This window comes from Ursus arctos, unplaced genomic scaffold, assembly GCF_023065955.2.
Source record: "Ursus arctos isolate Adak ecotype North America unplaced genomic scaffold, UrsArc2.0 scaffold_18, whole genome shotgun sequence".
Lineage (NCBI taxonomy): Eukaryota > Metazoa > Chordata > Mammalia > Carnivora > Ursidae > Ursus > Ursus arctos.
Genome location: NW_026622852.1, coordinates 26,139,949 through 26,158,882, shown reverse-complemented (window position 1 = coordinate 26,158,882; position 18,934 = coordinate 26,139,949). Strand labels below are relative to the sequence as shown.

Here is an 18,934-nt window from a genome sequence, read left to right as displayed (position 1 = left end):
CCTGACCATTGCATAAATATGAGAGTTGAAAAGACATTGTTGGCACGTGCAAACACAGACAGCACATACCCCTGTAATATCTTTCTCAAAAAGAAATTATAAAGTTCTCCCAACAAATAATTAAAAATAAATAATGGAAGGACTGGGACAGATATGGTATGTAACACACAATGGACAATGGTCAAGTGTCTTAAGACCCATGAAATCTAATGAATGCTTGATACCAAATGTGCCAAGACAAATACATGAAGGAATTATTAGGCAATGCATCAAGGAAAACAGTGACAACAAAGCAACGGTGTAACTCCAGTTACAATTCTAGATGACTTTATTAAGCTAGAAATTAAGAAAGTAAAGTATAATTACATCGCACTGAAGGTCTCATCTTATGAAGGATGTGGCGGGAAGGGGAATCTTATGAGGGTAATTCATTGCACTCACTGATACTGAAATACAACAAAAGTCTTAATATGCTTGTTGAAATTTTAAGGGAAAATACCAGTAGACAAGTATAGGTTGAAGACTTTCGAAAGAATTAAAGAATGATGAATGAACGAAGCAAGTGGATCAGGGGTGCCTGGGTCGAGCAGTCAATTAAACATTCCACTCTTGGTTTTGGCTCAGGTCGTGATCTTGGGGTGGTGAGACTGAGGTCTGCATGGAGCTCTGCACTCAGCACTGAGTCTGCTTAAGAATCTCTCTCCTCTGTCACTACCCCCCTCTCTCTTACCGTCTCTATCTCAAATAAATACATATTTTTTTAAAAAAGAAAGTTAATCAAATGAAAAAAGCCACTTACTGAGCCTGAGAAGATTTAAATCATTGTACATTAAATACATGATACAAACTACCCAGTTTCTTCAGGGGCTTCAAAGTTTCTAACATTAGGAAAGAGTAGGAGATCTATTGCAACCATTTTATTAATAGATTCAAATAGAAAAGTGATCGCATTAACAAATGATGAGAAGTCACTTGATAAAATTTAACATTGATTTTGGGCTTTTTAAAGTAGCAGACCTGAATAGAAGAAATCATACTTGACATGAAAGAAAGTATCAAAACAACAGCAAGCAGCATGCCTACAACATGGATTAGGTCACCAGCTTCCAATGCCTACATCATGTTGCAGTCTAGCTAATTAGATGAGATGAGGAAAATAAAGAACATAAATATTAAAATGAAGGAAAAAAAAGAAAACTATTCACATAAGGTTGTTTAACTAGAAAAAAATTTAACTCAAATGCCAAAACTATGAGACATAGTAACAAAGTACCCTGGAGTGCTTGTATATAATTCAGCAGTCACAAAAACTTTACAATACCTGTGGAAAATATATAAGAACTATGAGAGACCTATATCGATATCATATATTTACAATGATCATATAGTACCAAGAAAAATAAGATATTTTCCTTTAGAAGAAGGAAAAGCCCTGAATGCAAGCCTCAGGACATTTAACTACCTTCCAAGTGCCCTCTTTCAAAGCCTTTCTCCCTCTTGCCAATAGGTTGGGATGAACCCAGCTCCACCCACTTTCCCATCCTTAGAGAAGGCCCAGCCTCTTAGCTGGGAGGGAAGGTCCAAGCTCAGGGCTTGGAGGCAAACATGTAGCCTCCCTGATCTAAAGATCTTGGAAGCAAAGAAAACCAGCCTTCAACTCACTCCATGCTTTTGAAAGTAACTAAAGAGTCTAGAACAGCCCACTGACAAATGGAGGCTTTCAGAGCTCTGCTTATGTGCCTATTACTTTCCACCTCATTACAACTAGTGACCATTTATCTCAGGTTAGGATGATCCCTAAAGTCTTTAAGATATTACAGTCTCCAATGAAAGTTTTTACTGACATGACCAAATCAAACATCCCAGATGATCATAGAAAACAGGTCAAGAATGTAGTCACCCAAATAGGTTAAAGCAGAACATTTTAGATGCTGGACTGTGGGAAAGGACCAGGTGTGAAACAGAAGCTGCCTGCTTCTTCCAACAGGTAACTTCCCTGGAAACCCAGTCAACTGATGCCAGGAAGGAATGTGGGAGTGGGGGAGGGGATGCAGAGCAGATGGGCCCGGGACTGAATTCCCCCTTCAACTTCTCAGTTGTATGAACATTACACTTCATTGTGGGATTAACCTGTTTAGAATAAGTTCTCTATCTAGCAGCCTAGGGAATCCTGACAATGACAAAGCCCAAAGTAGAAGCATCATTATCTGCTCTCCCTCTCTTGCTGACCACTACATTCTCCACCTGCAATTTCTCTTACATGGTAGATCATTCTCAGTTGACATACAAGAAACTGCAAACCAGTCTTGGTCAAATGCCAGGCTCTTTTTCAAATAAAAGAAAAGCAATAAACTCTCTTCAGGTCTACACTGCCCATGAACACTGATGCAAAAGTCCTAAATCGAATGTGGCATCAGAGGAGGCTGAGCAGGGAGGTGGGACTTTTATCTCCACTGCACGGTAACAAATCTCCACTCCAGGTGTCAGTGGAGACCAGGTGGGAAACCTGCACTTTCACCCTCTACTTTGTGTAATGAGGTGCCCCCGCTCCTTCCCAATTGGGTGGTATCAGAGAAGGTCTAAAGCAGAGTCAGGACTATGCCAGTGGCAGTGAGGCCACTCTTCCCATGATGTCAGCAGAGGACATGGCAGTAGTAAAAATGTACCCCTGCCCTTGCCAGTCAGCAGGGAATCAGCAGAACCCTAGTGGGGAGCTGAAACTCCTGCTCTCCAGCAGCAAGGAGGCTCTCCTTCACTCAGGAATGACAGGCTGGTTCAATAGCTAAAGATCAGTCACTGCAATCACCACATAAACAGGTTAAATAAGAAAAATCACATGATTACATCAAGAGAAGCAGGCAAAACTTTTTAAAAGACAACACCCATTCAGATAAAACAAAACAAAACAAAACAAAGAACGCTCAGCATTGAACTGGAGGTCCTGCCGGTGCAGTAGGGCCAGAAAAGAGACGAGACCATCAATTTTGAAGGAAGACGAAAGTTGTCATTTTCACTGGTGTTATTATTGCCTACTACATAAAAAATCTAAAAAAGCTTAGAGATATATTATATTTAATAGAGTGTTCCTCAACACTAAATGCATGGACAAAAAAATCTACTGCATTTCTATATTCCAGCAACAGGTTATGAAATATTTTAAAGCATATCAAGAAATAGAAATATTTATGTTTAAAAACAGTTAAATGTTTAAATATTTCTACATTTAAATATAAACATGCATGTTTACCTATTTAAATATAAAATTTTGATATATTCATATTAAAATGTAAATATAAATATCATCACACAGAGGTCAATCTAGCAAAAGATCTCCAAGACGTTTATCCATGAAATTTTTAATAAGAACATGTTTTGAATAATGGTAAAACAGAGGGGTATTTCCTATTCATGGGCCAGAAAATTCACTATGGACATAAAAGTTCTCCTCAAGTTGATCTACATATTCAATGTAATGCCAATTTTTAAATACCCAAAATAATTATTCTACAATTTAAGAAGTTAGCTCCATAATAAATAGAGAAGAACAAAGGACTAAAAACAGCCATAACACCTGTGACGGTGTATTGGGTGGGGATAAAAAGGACTTACTCTACAAGATACCAAACTATACTATAAAGCAACATTGATTCGGGCAGCATAACATCAACACGGCAACAGGCAAATAAACCAATGGAAAAGATTAGAGATCCCATACATCGCATTAAGAAGAGAAAGGACAACAACATATGATCCTCTCAACTGATGCAGAAAAAGCATTTGACAAAATATAGCATCCTTTCTTGATTAAAACTCTCCACAGTGTAGGGATAGAAGGAACATACCTCAATATCATGAAAGTCATACACAAAAAGCCCACAGTGAATATCATTCCCAATGGGGAAAAACTGAAAGCTTTCCCCCTAAGGTCAGGAACATGACAGCACTGTCCACCCTCACCACTGTTGTTCAACACAGTATTAGAAGGCCTAGCCTCAGCAATCAGGCAACAAAAAGAAAGAAAAGGCTTCCGAATAACCAAAGAAGAAGTCAAACTCTCACTCTTCGCAAATGACGTGATACTCTACGTGGACAACCCAAAAGACTCTACCCAAAAATTGCTAGATCTCATACAGGAATTCAGCAAAGTGGAGGGTATAAAATCAATGCACAGAGATCAGTTGCTTTTCTGTACAGAAACAAAGAGACAGAAGAAAGAGAAATTAAGGAATCGATCCCATTTACAACTGCACCAAAAACCTTAAGATACATAGAAATAAACTAACCAAACAGGCAAAGGATCCGTACTCTGAAAACTATAGAACACTTATGAAAGAAATTGAGAAAGGCACATAGAAATGGAAAAACATTCCATGCTCGTGTATGGGAAGAACAAATATTGTTAAAATGTCTATGCTACCCAGAGCGATCTACACATTCAATGCAATCCCTATGAAAATACCATCAACACTTTCCACAGAGCTGGAACAAATAATCCTAAAATTTCTATGGAAAGACCCTGAATAGCCAGAGGGATGTTGAAAAAGAAAACCAAAGCTGGTGGCATCACAGTTCTGGACCTCAAGCTATATAATAATGCTTTAACCCTCAAGACAGTACGGTACTGGCACAGAAACGGACACATGGATCAGTGGAACAGAATAGAGAACCCAGAAATGGACCCTCAATTCTATGGTCAACTAATCTTCAACAAAGCAGGAAAGAATATCCAATGGAAAAAAAGACGGTTTCTTCAACAAATGATGCTGGGAAAATAGGACAGCCACATGTAGAAAAATGAAACTGGACCATTTTCTTACACCATACACAAAAATAAACTCAAAATGGATGAAAGACCTAAATGTGAGACAAGAACACATCAAAATCCTAGAGAAGAACACAGGCAGAAACCTCTTCAACCTCGTCCAAGCAACTTCTTGCTAGACACGTCTTCAAAGGCAAGGGAAACAAAAGCCAAAATGAAGTATTGAGACTTCATCAAGACAAAAAGCTTTTGCATAGCAAAGCAAACAGTCAAAACCCAAAAGACAACCTACAGAATTGGAGAAGGTATTTGCAAATGTTGTATCAGATAAAGGGCTAGTATCCAAGATCTATAAAGAACTTATCAAAGTCAACACCCAGAGAACAAATAATCCAGTCAAGAAATGGGCAGAAGACATGAACAGACATTTCTCCAAAGAAGACATACAAATGGCCAACAGACACACGAAAAACTGCTCAATATCACTTGGCATCAGGGAAATACAGATCAAACGCACAATGAGATACCACTTCACACTGGTCAGAATGGCTAAAATTAACAAGTCGGGAAATGACAGACATTGGTGAGGATGAGAGGAAAGGAACCCCCTTACGCTGCTGTTGGGAATGCAACCTAGTACAGCCACTCTGGAAAACAGTTTGAAGCTTCCTCAAAAAGTTCAGAATAGAGCAACCCTATGCCCCACAATTGCACCTCCAGGGATTTACCCAAAGGATACAAACCTGCACCCCAATATTTTTAGCAGCAATGTCCACAATAGCCAAACTATGGAAAGTGCCCAGACATCCCTCAACAGATGACTAGAAAAGAAGAAGTAGTATATATATATACAAGGGAATATTACTTAGCCTTCAAGAAAAAAGAAATCTTACCATTTGCAATGATGTGGATAGAACTAGAGGGTATTATGCTAAGCAAAATAAGTCAATCAGAGAAAGACAATTATCCTATGATTTCACTCATATGTGGATTATAAGACACAAAACAGAGGATCATAGGGGAAGGGAGGGAAAAACAAAATTAGACAAAAACAGAAAGGGAGACAAACCATAAGATACTATTAACTGCAGGAAGCAAACTGAAGGTTGTGGGAAGGGAGGTGGGTGGGGGAATGGTGTAACTGGGTGGCTGGCATTAAGGAGAGCACCTGATGTAATGAGCACTGGGTATTATATGTAACGATGAATCCCTGAACTCTACCTCTGAAACTAATAATACACTCTATGTTATCAATCAAATTTAAATAAAATAAAAAATTTGGGGGGCGCCTGTGTGGCACAGCGGTTAAGCGTCTGCCTTCGGCTCAGGGCGTGATCCCGGCGTTATGGGATCGAGCCCCACATCAGGATCCTCCGCTATGTGCCTGCTTCTTCCTCTCCCACTCCCCCTGCTTGTGTTCCCTCTCTCGCTGGCTGTCTCTGTCTCTGTCAAATAAATAAATAAATCTTTAAAAAAAATTTTTTTAAATAATACAGACCTCAGATATGGACCCATTCATGTTTGGAGATTTGATATATAACAGATTTGATGTGTTACAGATCACTGGAGAAAGGGTGGGTCACAAATGCAAGCAGGACAGTTGGAAATATGTGTACCAAGGAGAAATGTATAAAATACTTACAGAGTCTCTCAACTAGGAAGCAACCCAATTATTCATCAAAGCTGAATGTATAAACAAGCTGTGCTATATTCATATAATGGAATTTAGCAATACAAATGAATGCATTTAGCTATACTCATAAACATGAATGAATCTTACAAACATAATAGTGACCAAGGAAACAAGTCAAAAAGAATACCTCTAAGAGTTCAATTTATATTGAGTTTAGAGAGAGGAAAGCCTAAACTATACTATTTAACGATGTATACATAGGTCATAAAATTCAAGAAAAACAAGGAAACGATTAAAACTAGAAACTAAAATCAGGAACGTGGTTATCTCTGGGAGGAGAGGTAGAGATAAGACCAGGAAGGAATGCCCAGTGAGCTTCCAAGGTACTGGCAGTGTCCTACTCCTTAAATTAATAGATTATTAGTTTATTATTCTTTAAATTAGAGTTTAATGTACTTTCATATGCAGTTACCTATCTATGCTAGTTTTCCACATTTTATATTATTTTAAATTCCTAGAGTATTAAATACTACGTGATAGCACTTCTCATCTTTCAGACTGAAAAAGACCAAAAAGAGTTTTAAGAGACTAAAATAGTATGTTAGCAGAGTGTGGAAACAGACATATACATATGCTAATGATAGGAATGTGTAAATTTGGCAATACCTATGAAAATTACAAAGGTACCTAAACAGGTATATTTTTACCAGGAGCTAAATTATGAATTCGCAAGGAAATCTGTTGTGGCATTGACTGTAAAGCATAAGATTGGAAAAGTTGGGAACATTTAAATGTCCATCAATATTAGACTGGCGAATGAAATGATAGCACATCCTTACAATGAAATATATGCAGCCATTTAAAAGAACGAGACGGTATTTGTGTGGCTCAGTCTGTAAAGCATATGCCTTGGGCTCAAGTCATGACCTCAGGGTCCTGGGATGGAGCCCTGTATTGGGCTCCCTGCTCATCAGGGAGTCTGCTTCTGCTGTCCCATGCCCATCCCACCACTCATGGTCTCTCTCTCTCTCCCGCTCTGAAAGAAAGAAAGAAAGAAAGAAAGAAAGAAAGAAAGAAAGAAAGAAAGAAAGAAAGAAAGAAAGAAAGAAAGAAAGAAAAGGGAAGGGAAGGGAAGGGAAGGGAAGGGAAGGGAAGGGAAGGGAAGGGAAGGGAAGGGAAGGGAAGGGAAGGGAAGGGGTTGCCTGGGTGGCTCAGTCCTTAGTTAAACATCTGCCTTTAGCTCAGGGCCTGATCCCGGTGTTCTGGGATCGAGCCCCACATCCAGCTCCTCCATTGGAAGCCTACTTCTTCCTCTCCCACTGCCCCTGCTTGTGTTCCCTCTCTCGCTGTCTGTCTCTATCTCTGTCAAATAAATAAATAAAATCTTAAAAAAAAAAGGGAAAGAGGCAGTGTTACACATTTTTTTCCAGAAAAATATACATAAAATATGTTGTTCAGTGAGAAAATCAAGATATTAAAACAGGGCATTGTTGTGCAAAATTTGTCACTGTCTTAATATCTTGATTTTCTCACTGAACAATATCCATAGAATGTCTCTGAAAAAAATAAAAAGCATAAAGACATTGCTAACATTTGCTGACTTGAGGGTACTTCACTAAGTGAAATGCTAGGCTTAATTTTTATTCTATATTTGTTTATACCTTTTAAATTTTTATTCAGGTACAAGTAATACCTCCTAATGGGATGATAATCATGATGATAAGGATGAAGAAGAGGATGTAATCAATGATGACAAACAGAATCAGATGTATTGAGGCGGAAATCCAGCTCTGCCATTCACAAAAGATGTGGTCCTTGGTAAATTGTTTAACCTTTTAATGTCTGTTCCCTGGAATAAGAAACTAGGGAGATAATACCACATTTCAAGCTATACTACAAAGCTGCACTAATCAAAACAATATGGAACAAAAATAGACACATAAGGTCAATGGAACAGAATAGAGTGCCCAGAAATGAGCTAATGCTCATTTCATCAATTAATCTACAACAAAGGAGACAAGAATACACAACAGGAAAGACAGACTCTTCAATAAATGGTGTTGACAGGCACCTGGATGGCTTAGCATCTGCCTTGAGCTCAGGTCACAATCCCAGGGACCTGGGATGGAGACCTGCATCGGGTACCCTGATCAGCACAGAGCCTACTTCTCCTTCTCACTCTACCATTCCCCCCAGTTCTGCTCTCTGCCTCCATCTCTCTGTTAAATAAATAAAGAAAATCATTTAAACAAATAAAAGAAAATAAATGGTGTTGTGAAAACTGGAGAGCTACGTGCAAAAGAATAAACTGGACTACTTTCTTATAGCATAAAAAAATCTGAAATAAAAGTAGATTAAAGACATAAAGGTAAGACCTGACCGTAAAACTCCTAAAAGAAAACATAGGCAACAATCTCTTACACATCTGCCTCAACAACATTTCTCAGATTTTATTTCCTCAGACAAACAAAACAAAGACAACAAAAAATCTTGGACTTCAGCCAACTAAAAAACTTTTGCACAGTGAAGGAAACCATGGCTAAACGAAAAGGCAACCTACAGAATGGGAGAAGATATTTGCAAACAATATAACGGGATACTATCCAAAATATATAAAGAATGCACAACTCAACACCAAGAAAACTAATGATTTGATGAAAAACGGGCAGAGGACATGAATAGACGTTTCTCCAAAGATGACCTGCAGATGGCTACAGACCCATGAGAGGATGCTCAACATCACTGGCATCAGGGAAATGCAGATCAGACCCACAGTGAGATACCACTTCACACAGTCAGAAAGCCAAGAACCAAAATGACAAGAAATAACCTGTGCTCGCGAGGAAGTGGAGAAATGTTTAAATGAATGTTTGTGAAGTGTTTGGCACAGTGACTGGCACATGGGAGCGCCTCACTGAATGGAGCCAGTTCTGCTGTTGCTGTTGTTAGACATTCGTCCTGCCTCCCCATTCTGGATGTCTAGGACTCAGCGAGCGGACAACATACTCTGGCCCTGAATTGAGCACTGGCTTCACTGGGAGCCCGGGGAAAGCTCAGGAGGAAGCCGCCATCTGCTATACACTCTTCTCCATCTCCACTTGACCGTGTCCCACTCGTTACCTCTAATTGGGACAGGGAGATGATCCCTGGAGGCCACAGGTATGCCTAGGGCCCGTACCCTGTGCACACTTGACATTCCAAACTTTAAATTGCTTCTGGGACTATCAGGGTCCCTGTAGGAGTTCACAGCTGCTGCTAGAGGACTCCTCTCACTGCTGGGGAAAATGTACCCTTGGGATTTCTGGGCCTCAGACCAGGGTGACAGGTCCTCTCCATGAAGACTCTGTGGCTGAGGCACCCACTCAACCTGCACGTCTAGGAGGAAGGATGTGAGAGAACCCCCCCGCCCCGGAATCTAACGTTGCCACAGGGAGGCAACTTTTGGGGAAGAAGGAGAAAGAGGGTCTCAGAGGTAAAGGAAGTCCAGCAGGGGAGTGTCTGGGGTCCTTGTCTGGCATCCAGGGTCTGGCCCAGGGCACAGTGAGGAGCTGAGAAATGTGTCTGGGATCAGGAGACTCAGAGAAGAGGCCGCAAGCAGGATGCAGTTGGGAAGGGCTGCGCTGTGGTGGGGACAGGGGTGGTGGCCATGACTTCTGCAGAGCATTTCCAAAGATGGACTTTCCTCCTCACCCTGCCTCTGCTCCAAACACCTTCCAGCTGCAACCGACTGTGAGCAGCTGGTGCTGGAGCAGGAGGAACAGCTGAGGCTAAGCCCAGGCAGTCCCTCCTGCTCTACGGAGCTCACCAGTGACCAAGTCCCTGCCCTGACATTGCTGTTCTGTCTTCCCTGGGAGGAGCCCAGAGCCCTGGGAGGAAGGCAGCCGATTTCCACCCCCATCCTGATGAAATTTCCCAGAGATTGAGCCTTCCTCAGGGTCAGAGGGTGAGCAGACAGACAAGCTGGGTCCCATCTCTGTTTGTGATTCCCAGTCTGTGACTAGTTCTCTCTGTTTTCCTCACTTTCTTTCTACTCCTTATTCACAGGGGATACTCGCCAAGACCCCAGTGGTTGCCTGAAACCACAGATAGTACTGGACTCTTTGTATCCTGTTTCTTCCCATACACATGTACCTATGATAAAGTTTCATTTATAAATCTGATGCAGTGAGAGGTACAATATAGCATATAAAGTTAGGTGAATGTGGTCTCTCCCTCAAGGTGTCTTATTGTGCTGGACTCCCGAATTCTCCTGTGACGATGCAAGATGATAAAAATGGCCACACGATGAGCCGATGAGGTGAGTGACTTAGGCACTCAGATGCAACATAAGGCTACTCTGACCTTGTGACCTAAAGGCTATCTTCTGCTCCAACCCACAGCTGGAGGTGATGGCAGGGCAGGAATGGAAGCTTTGGAAAGAAAATGTGAGTGAGGGCGGTTATGGTACTGACATGTTTCTCCCGGAATACAAAGAAATTTCTGCCCATTTTATTAGAAAATTTGATAATATTGGGGCATCTGGGGGTTCCGTTGGTTAAGCTTACTGCTCTTTATATCAGCTTGGTCATGATCTCATGGTTGTGAGACGGAGCCCGCTTCAGGCTCTGAGGTCAGTGACGAGTCTGCTTGAAATCCATCTGCCCCTCCACTCCCCCAGTACTGCTCCCACAACTGCTCTCTCTCTCTCAAAATAAATAAAAGTTTTTTAAAAAAGAAGTTTAATGATGTTGAAGAGGTACAAAGAGGAATCCCTTCCTCTGTTGATTTTGCTAAAACTTCTTTTCAGTCACTCTTATCCAGATATATTGTTTACCTAATTGAGATCACAACAGTGTGTATAATTTTGTATTCTCTCTTTTATATTATTGAAGTGTAAGAGGCAGTTCTGTAAAAACTATAAATATAACTTCAATGTCTAACATTCCATAGTATGAAATGCACCATTAGGCATTTAATGGTAGACAGTTATTTTGTCTCCTGTGTTCGTTCAAATACGGCTGTGATGAATACTTTTAGTGAGAGACTCTGGCCCTCCACTCTCATTGTTCCTTTAGAATTTTTTCCCCAAAGGTGGAATTACCGAGTTATTTTGATTTTTGCGTTTACGTTTTTCTATGCGCACTGCTCTCCAGAGAGGCTGTATGACCATGTATGGGGCTCTGGACTGCATCGTGTTCCCTTCCTCTTCTTTTCTTTTCTTTTTTTCTTTAAAGATTTTATGTATTTATTTGACAGAGAGAGAGACAGCCAGCCAGAGAGGGAACACAAGCAGGGGGAGTGGGAGAGGAAGAAGCAGGCTCTCAGCGGAGGACCCTGATGTGGGGCTCGATCCCAGAACACCTTGATCACGCCCTCAGCCGAAGGAGGACGCTTAATGACTGAGCCACCCAGGTGCCCCTAAAAATTTCCCTTCTTTCCCAGCTCTCACAGACTGACTCCTGTCCACCTGGGACTGTAGGTGCCAGAGCTCCTTGTTTTCTTCCATCCCGAGTCTCCTCCAAGACCTGACACAGCACTATTTTCTACTCACCATATCTTGATGGGAAACCAACCATTCAGATCTCCCCTACACACACACACACACACACACACACACACACACACACACACAGAGAGGAGGGGGCTGTCTCCTTCACCCAAGACTGCTCCCTGCCTGGTGAGGACAGTGCTGGGCAGAACACCACAGAGCTGGGATGCCCTGGGAAGCACCTGTTCAGCCTTTTCATGATGCACACGGGGTAACTGAGGCCTGGGGACTTGCTCAGGCTACACAGAATACCCACGTCATGGGCAGGGGCAGGTCCCACAGCTCTGGGCTCAGTGAGAAAGATCTTCAAGCCATTCGGTTCATACCCATTGAACCAGCTCTCATTCAGCAACTTTTACATGGCGGGGCACTAAGGACTTCCAAGGCTGCAGCTCTCACGTGGGGCAAATCCTAGGCATCACTCATGCCAACAGCTCATTGTTCAGGGGAAGAAGCTTCTGTGTGCACAGCTCTGTCTCACGGGAGTGGACAGGATGGCTTCTCTAACAGAAGCCACTCTCCTTGGCATCTCCAATCACAGCATATCTTTGTCACTATTGAATCCTGCTTGTGGCACTGACTGCAATGCTTACTTTGCCTTTTCTGGGACAAGGGAGGGGCTGGGAGAGCCACTGGGAGGAATGGGAGATAAGTTGGGGCAGAATTTCATGGTGGGGCAACCAGAGTGGACCTGCACTGAGCAGATGGGAACACCCTCATGAGCTGAATTCAGGGATAAGGGAAGGGTCATAGGCTCACACAGAAAATACAATGAAACCCATGGTGGCATTAGGAAGAGACCTCTCCTGGCTTAGATCAATGCTTCTCTGCAGGGCATAACCTGTACCCCCTTCTCCTCCCAGAAACATTTGGCAATGTCTCGAGAATTTTTGGTGGTTACAACTCAAGAAGCAGGTGCTACTGGCAGCAGGTGGGCAGAGGCAGGGATGGTGCTAAACATTCTTTGATGCACAGGGCAGCCCCGCACAACAAAGAATTCTCCAGCCCCAAGCTCACTGGTGCCAAGGCTGCCAGAGTCTGGGTTCAATTTAGAGCAGGAGTTACTCTGCCTGACAAGGTACCTGACATAAACTCTGAACATGACGGAAGCAAGAGCGCGCTGCACGATGAGACAGATCAGAGAAACGCAGAGCTGGTACTGGAGACAGACTCTCCTAAACATCTGTGCAGGAAAGTGAGGCAGCCATTGGGTGGAAAGAACTCAGATTTGGGGCCTGTGATCAACCCCAGCTCTGTCCTTCAATCTTAAGAACCAAATCTTTGGCTCCACTGAGCTTTGGTTACTTTTATCTATAAAACTTGAATGATGATATTTTCTCCGTGGGGTGTTTCAAAGAAAATGGCACAGAATAGATGCTCCTTAATACCAACCATTCATCCTCTACCCTCCACGCACTCCTACACACACACACACATGCTCCCACACACATACATGCATGTACACACACCACTGCAATGAAGAAAGAGCTACAGATGTGTAACAAATAAGAATTCTGAATATAGAGTCTGGGCAACTGTAGCTGAGAGACTGGAAATCCTCTCCAGAAGGGTATGCACGTGTTCCCATAATCTTGCTGCTTGTGTGGAACACAACAATGGAGGCAGAGAGCCAGAATATTCCACAAAATAAAGAATAAACATAAGAGGACAAAGAAAAAACAGTCCTTATTCATCCCTGGGTAAGATTTCACCATATTCTAAAGAACTGGGATTAGATGTTAATGCCATGTATCCTGATGTCCGATAACTAGACTCAGCCTGGTTATTAAGAACTGAGTTAACTGGTCAGTAAGCTGCGTGTCTGTCATCCACAGTGTGGGTCCACTCACTCCAATTACTCCTTCTGTGGACTTCATAAAGTTCCTCCCCAAGGGGGAACCTCCCTCACACATTGCGTTTAATATGTACGAAAACAGGCAGATCCCAATTCTGACAGCAGTCAGGTCTGTGCTGCTGAGGGTGGGCAGACTAAGGACGTGTCCCTCATACGTTGAACGTTTACCTAGGCTATTCTGCCTGCATGTGGATTAACACTTTTAAACAGGTACCTTCCAAATGTACTCAAAGTCTAAAGAGCCTTGAAACGTTGGTAGTTTCAAGGATCAGCTTGGGGATTCTCCTCTCTGAGAATCTAAGAAAGCCCAGAGTGATGAAATTTCTATGCATTTACACCAAAAAGAAATAATTTACAGCATTTTCCCATGCTCATCATAAAGCAGAGGAAAAGCCCTCCTTCACTAGAGATTACCTCTCCTGGGCTCTCTCACCACATTGCTCAGAAGACTTGGACAGGTCACTTCCTCTCTCTGGACCTAATATTTGTAAGCTCTGTTGCAGCCCTGACCTTCTCTCATCAAACAGCTAAGCACACTCCTACCTACTGACTCTTTCAGTCACTTCTCTCTTATACACATATGCTCTCCTAGTATGTAGCTCGGAGTGACGGTATACCAGATGGCTGAGACTCTTCTCAAGAAAGCCTCCTGTCCTGACTTTGTACTTTGCTGATGACAGAAGCGATAGCACATGGAAAAAGCCAATTGGTCCTCCCCTGTGGCAGGGTTCATTCTCCTGGGACTCTCAGCCTACCCGAGGCTGGAGAAAATATTCTTTGTGCTCATCCTCCTGATGTACCTGGTGATCCTGCTGGGAAATGGGGTCCTCATCCTGGTGACCATTCTTGACTCCCGCCTGCACACGCCCATGTACTTCTTCCTGGGGAACCTCTCCTTCCTGGACATCTGCTACACAACATCCTCAGTCCCTCTAGTCCTGGATGGCTTCCTCACTCCCAGGAAAACCATCTCCTTCTCAGCCTGTGCCATACAGATGTTTCTCTCCTTTGCCATGGGAGCCACAGAGTGTGTGCTTCTGGGCATGATGGCGTTTGATCGCTATGTGGCCATCTGTAACCCCCTGAGGTACCCTGTGGTCATGAGCAAGGCTGCCTATGTGACCATGGCTGTCAGCTCCTGGGCTATTGGTGGGACTGCTTCTGTGGTACACACATCCTTGACAATTCAGCTGCCTTTCTGTGGGAACAATGTCGTCAACCACCTTGCCTGTGAGCTCCTGGCTGTCTTGAAGTTGGCCTGTACTGACATCTCCATCAATGTCATCAGCATGGGGGTGACCAATGTGATCTTCCTAGGGGTCCCAGTTCTGTTCATCTCTGTCTCTTATGTGTTCATCATTGCTACCATCCTGAGGATCCCCTCAGCTGACGGGAGGAAGAAGGCCTTCTCCACCTGCTCTGCCCACTTTACTGTGGTGGTCATATTCTATGGGACCTTATTTTTCATGTATGGGAAGCCCAAGTCTAAGGATGCCCTGGGGACAGACAAAGAAGACCTTTCAGACAAGCTCATCCCCCTCTTCTATGGGTTGGTGACCCCCATGCTCAACCCCATCATCTACAGCCTCAGGAACAAGGATGTGAAGGCTGCTGTGAGGAACCTGGTGCCTCACAAATGTTTCACCCACTGATGGAGGGATCCTCTGTGGATCACCGTATGGGAAAAAGACTTTTGATCATTATAGCTGCCGTTCAAAAGACAAGTCAAGTTATCCAGAATGCTCTCTTGCCCTTCAGTCCATTTTCAGGGAGTGTATAAGTTTTCAGGGTGTATCTTCTGAGTTTTGGCTATAGATCTGAATGTTTTGACAGATCCCGGACAATAAATCTCTAATTGAATACACAAGACATTCTGAGCACATGCTAGACCTGAGGAGAGAAGAACCATGACAGCACGCTGAATGGCCTGTGCTATGTCTAAGCTACACAGTCAGTACCCGGAGGAGAGAGGGCGCTCCCAGCACCGTGGCCATCCCTCTTGGATTCCCCAGGAGAGTCACAGGAACAAGGAGGAAGTGGAAATGTTCATTTTGGACTTTTTTATTAGATTCAGTTTGCCCAAAGTACTAAGAAGAGACAAAGACAAGTTCTCCACATAGAGAGCTTTTAGTCGGGAACAATCTATTCCAATACACTAAACTGAGGCTATTTTTTCTCAATGCACTTCTCATTATGAAACATGCTTGTAAGTTAACTGCAAAAGGCGCATAGAGCTTGAATTTGATACTCATCACTTCTAGGAATTCCCACTAGAAAAGCTAGTATTTGGTGAGATAGTAACTCACATTCTGAAAAAACAAAGGTGATAGAGAAATAGACAGACAGAGGCTAAATATATTTGAAGACTTTGGGGGCTAACATTTGACATGTTTCTTTGGTCCAGGACTTCTCGAAGTGTTTCATATGCTACTGTACCCTGTGACTGTCCAAGACATGGAAACTCGGGAGCACTTCCTGAGACTCCGTAGCTCAGCAGGACAAAAATTGGGAAGCATTTCCTTCCCTGTGACCTTGGGTGGGCTGCTTAACCTTTCCCAGTCTATTTCTTCATATTTTACACCTAGTCACTTGATTTTACACCAATTAGTTATTATAGATAAGTACTGTAAAAATAGGAGCACAATGGAACGATTCGATACTAGTAGTGGTGGTATCATGAATGCTGCACAGTGCTGTGTGCCGTGTGGAACAGAACAAGACATGGTCCCTATATAGAACAATAGACACAAAAGGTAAATGAGAGACTCAGAGATGTTAGCAGATGAGTAGGAGCATTTTTAGGGCAAATTATGAAATGCTTTGATTATTGGCTGACTTATTTAAAAAGAGAATTTAGAAAGCGAGTACAATTTTGAGAATAGATATTGGAAGTTGGAAGGTTGTGCTACAGGTGGTATTTACATTTTCATATATTATTAAGAATGAATTGCCTAAGGATGCATATTTTTTAATAAAATTTCACATCCTTAATTAGTTCTGTTCCTGATTTCTACTTGCCCCAGTAGGGGAACAATCTCGCTATTGCAAATACACAAATGACATCTAGTGGCCATTTAAACAAACTTTAGACACTTAGTGGAGCCATGCAATATCATTTTTAGAAGAGGCTTTGGGGGGTTTTCTTGTTCAACCCTATGTACAGGATGCATGCAGTTCCTCTCCAATGTCCCTGACCCGATTCAACCAGCATTTTCTTGGACATCCCCAGTGACAAAGAATTCAGTAATTCCAGATTTCAGTTTTGTTCAGCTCTTGCAAATTCTTCTTCGAATTATGCTTAACTATACCCCCCAGTAGCTTCTACCTTCACTCCTATTGGGTTTAGTGCCTCTTCATGAGATGTATCCAATCTCTTTCCTTCTGGAATATGAAGCTATTCTGGTCTCTTAAGTCACCTGCATTACAAACAACCCCAGTGCTTCCTCCTATGCCAAATGGTCTTTGTGCTTATCCTCATGATCTATCTAGTGCTCCTGCTGGGCAGCGGGGTCCTCATCCTGGTGACTGTGTGTCTACTTCCACCAGCACAAGTTCATGTACTTCTTCCCTGGGAATCCCTCCTTCCTGGAGAACTGCTACACAACCTGCTCAGTCACCCTCATTTTCAACAGCTTCCTAATCTCCGTGAAAACCATACCCTCCTCTGCCTGTGCTGTACAGATGTTTCTCTTATTTGCCATGGGAGCCACAGAGTGTGTGCTTCTAGGCCATCTGTAGATCAAATGATGGCATTTGATCGCTATCTGGCCATCTGTAACCGTCTCAGGTACCCAGTGGTCATGAGCACAGCTGCCTATGTGCCAATGGCTGTCAGCTCCTGGGCAGCTGGAAGCATGACTGCCATGGTGCAAACATCTTTAGTGATATGATTACCCTCCTGTGAGGACAACGTCATCAATCACTTTACCTGTGAGATCCGGGCTGTCCTGAAGTTGCCTGGGCTGACACCTCCATCAATGTGATCAGTATGGTCGTGGCCAATGTGATCTTCCTGGGCATTCCAGCTCACTACACTTTCATCTCCTATGTGTTTATCATTGCTACCATCCTGAGGGTCCCCTCAGCTGAGTGGAGAAAAAGGCCTTCTCCACCTGCTCCGCCTACCTCACATTCGTGGTCATCTTCTACAGAACGATGCTCTTTGTGTATGGAAAGCACAAATCCAGAGACCCACTGGGGGCAGACAAGCAGGATGTTTCAGACAAGCTCACCTCCCTCTTCTATGGGGTGGTCACCCCCATGCTCAACCCCATCATCTACAGCCTCAGGAACAAGGACGTGAAGGTTGCTGTGAGAAACCTGGTACTTCGCAACCACTTCATCCAGTGATGGTGCGGGGTCCTGAGAGATCTCTATTCCCTAGTTTCTCTCACCTGAGGGTCTCAGAGGATAAGATAAAGGGCCAATTTCATCAAAGATGCATGGCAAATCTGATCACATGGAAGGCTTTATGTGAATAGGAAGCATTTAATGGGACATCTCTGCCCTGTTCTAGAAGCACTTCTGCAAAAGTATATACCACTGGTCAAGCCTTAGAGTAGTCTATCTTTGGGATGCATACTGAACTAATTGATGTCCAGGAAAAATAACACTTCAAGTTTTATTTTTAACTTACAAAAAGCGCTAGTCTATAGATCTGTAATTCAATCGCTCCTTGACCTCTATCTTTGAACATATTTGGATGGGTCCTTCATTCATGTTACCTTTCAACATGTCCTATTCCATATTAAACAATAGTAATATTTTTATCTTTATCCTCATTGTTTCTTTCTCTTTATTTTCATATTAATCCCTAAAACTGTTTTTTGAATTGTTCTCTACCTATGTCTCCATAATTAACCTCTTTTCCTGTCCTCAATCATGGTCCCCACCAGAAAATCATTCACACCTTTGGAGCAGAGAGGAGAGTGAGTAGGTTGTGGCAAAACTGATGTAAGGGTCAAACACTCAGGCCTTTTTTCTTTCCCGTTTTTGAAGATGTTATTCACCCCTGGCTTCTGTCCCTGGATAGCTGAGGCTTCCCATAGGTCATCAGAGTGATGTGGAAGCTGAGATGTATTTAAGAGAATCAAATGAATTCTCTTAACTTCCTGACCTGGCTTGACCAAGCATGCAGCCAAGTGGTGACTGTCAGTT

The 18,934-nt window shown here is 42.8% G+C and overlaps 1 protein-coding gene and 1 pseudogene across 1 annotated transcript; both read left to right on the top strand.

Moving 5' to 3' along the window:
• The first annotated feature begins 11,589 nt into the window (after positions 1-11,589).
• On the top strand, positions 11,590-15,429 carry LOC125283265 (olfactory receptor 2S2-like). Its single transcript, XM_048223437.1, has one exon. It carries the CDS (start codon positions 14,470-14,472, stop codon positions 15,427-15,429), a length of 960 nt encoding a protein of 319 aa, XP_048079394.1. The 5' UTR covers positions 11,590-14,469.
• Positions 15,430-17,232: 1,803 nt separating this feature from the next.
• Positions 17,233-18,127, top strand: LOC125283255 (olfactory receptor 13C7-like; annotated as a pseudogene).
• Positions 18,128-18,934: the final 807 nt, after the last annotated feature.

Coding starts and splice junctions, on each gene's coding strand:
- LOC125283265 (XM_048223437.1), top strand. CDS start 14,470: ATGGAAAAAGCCAATTGGTCCTCCCCTGTGGCAGGGTTCATTCTCCTG.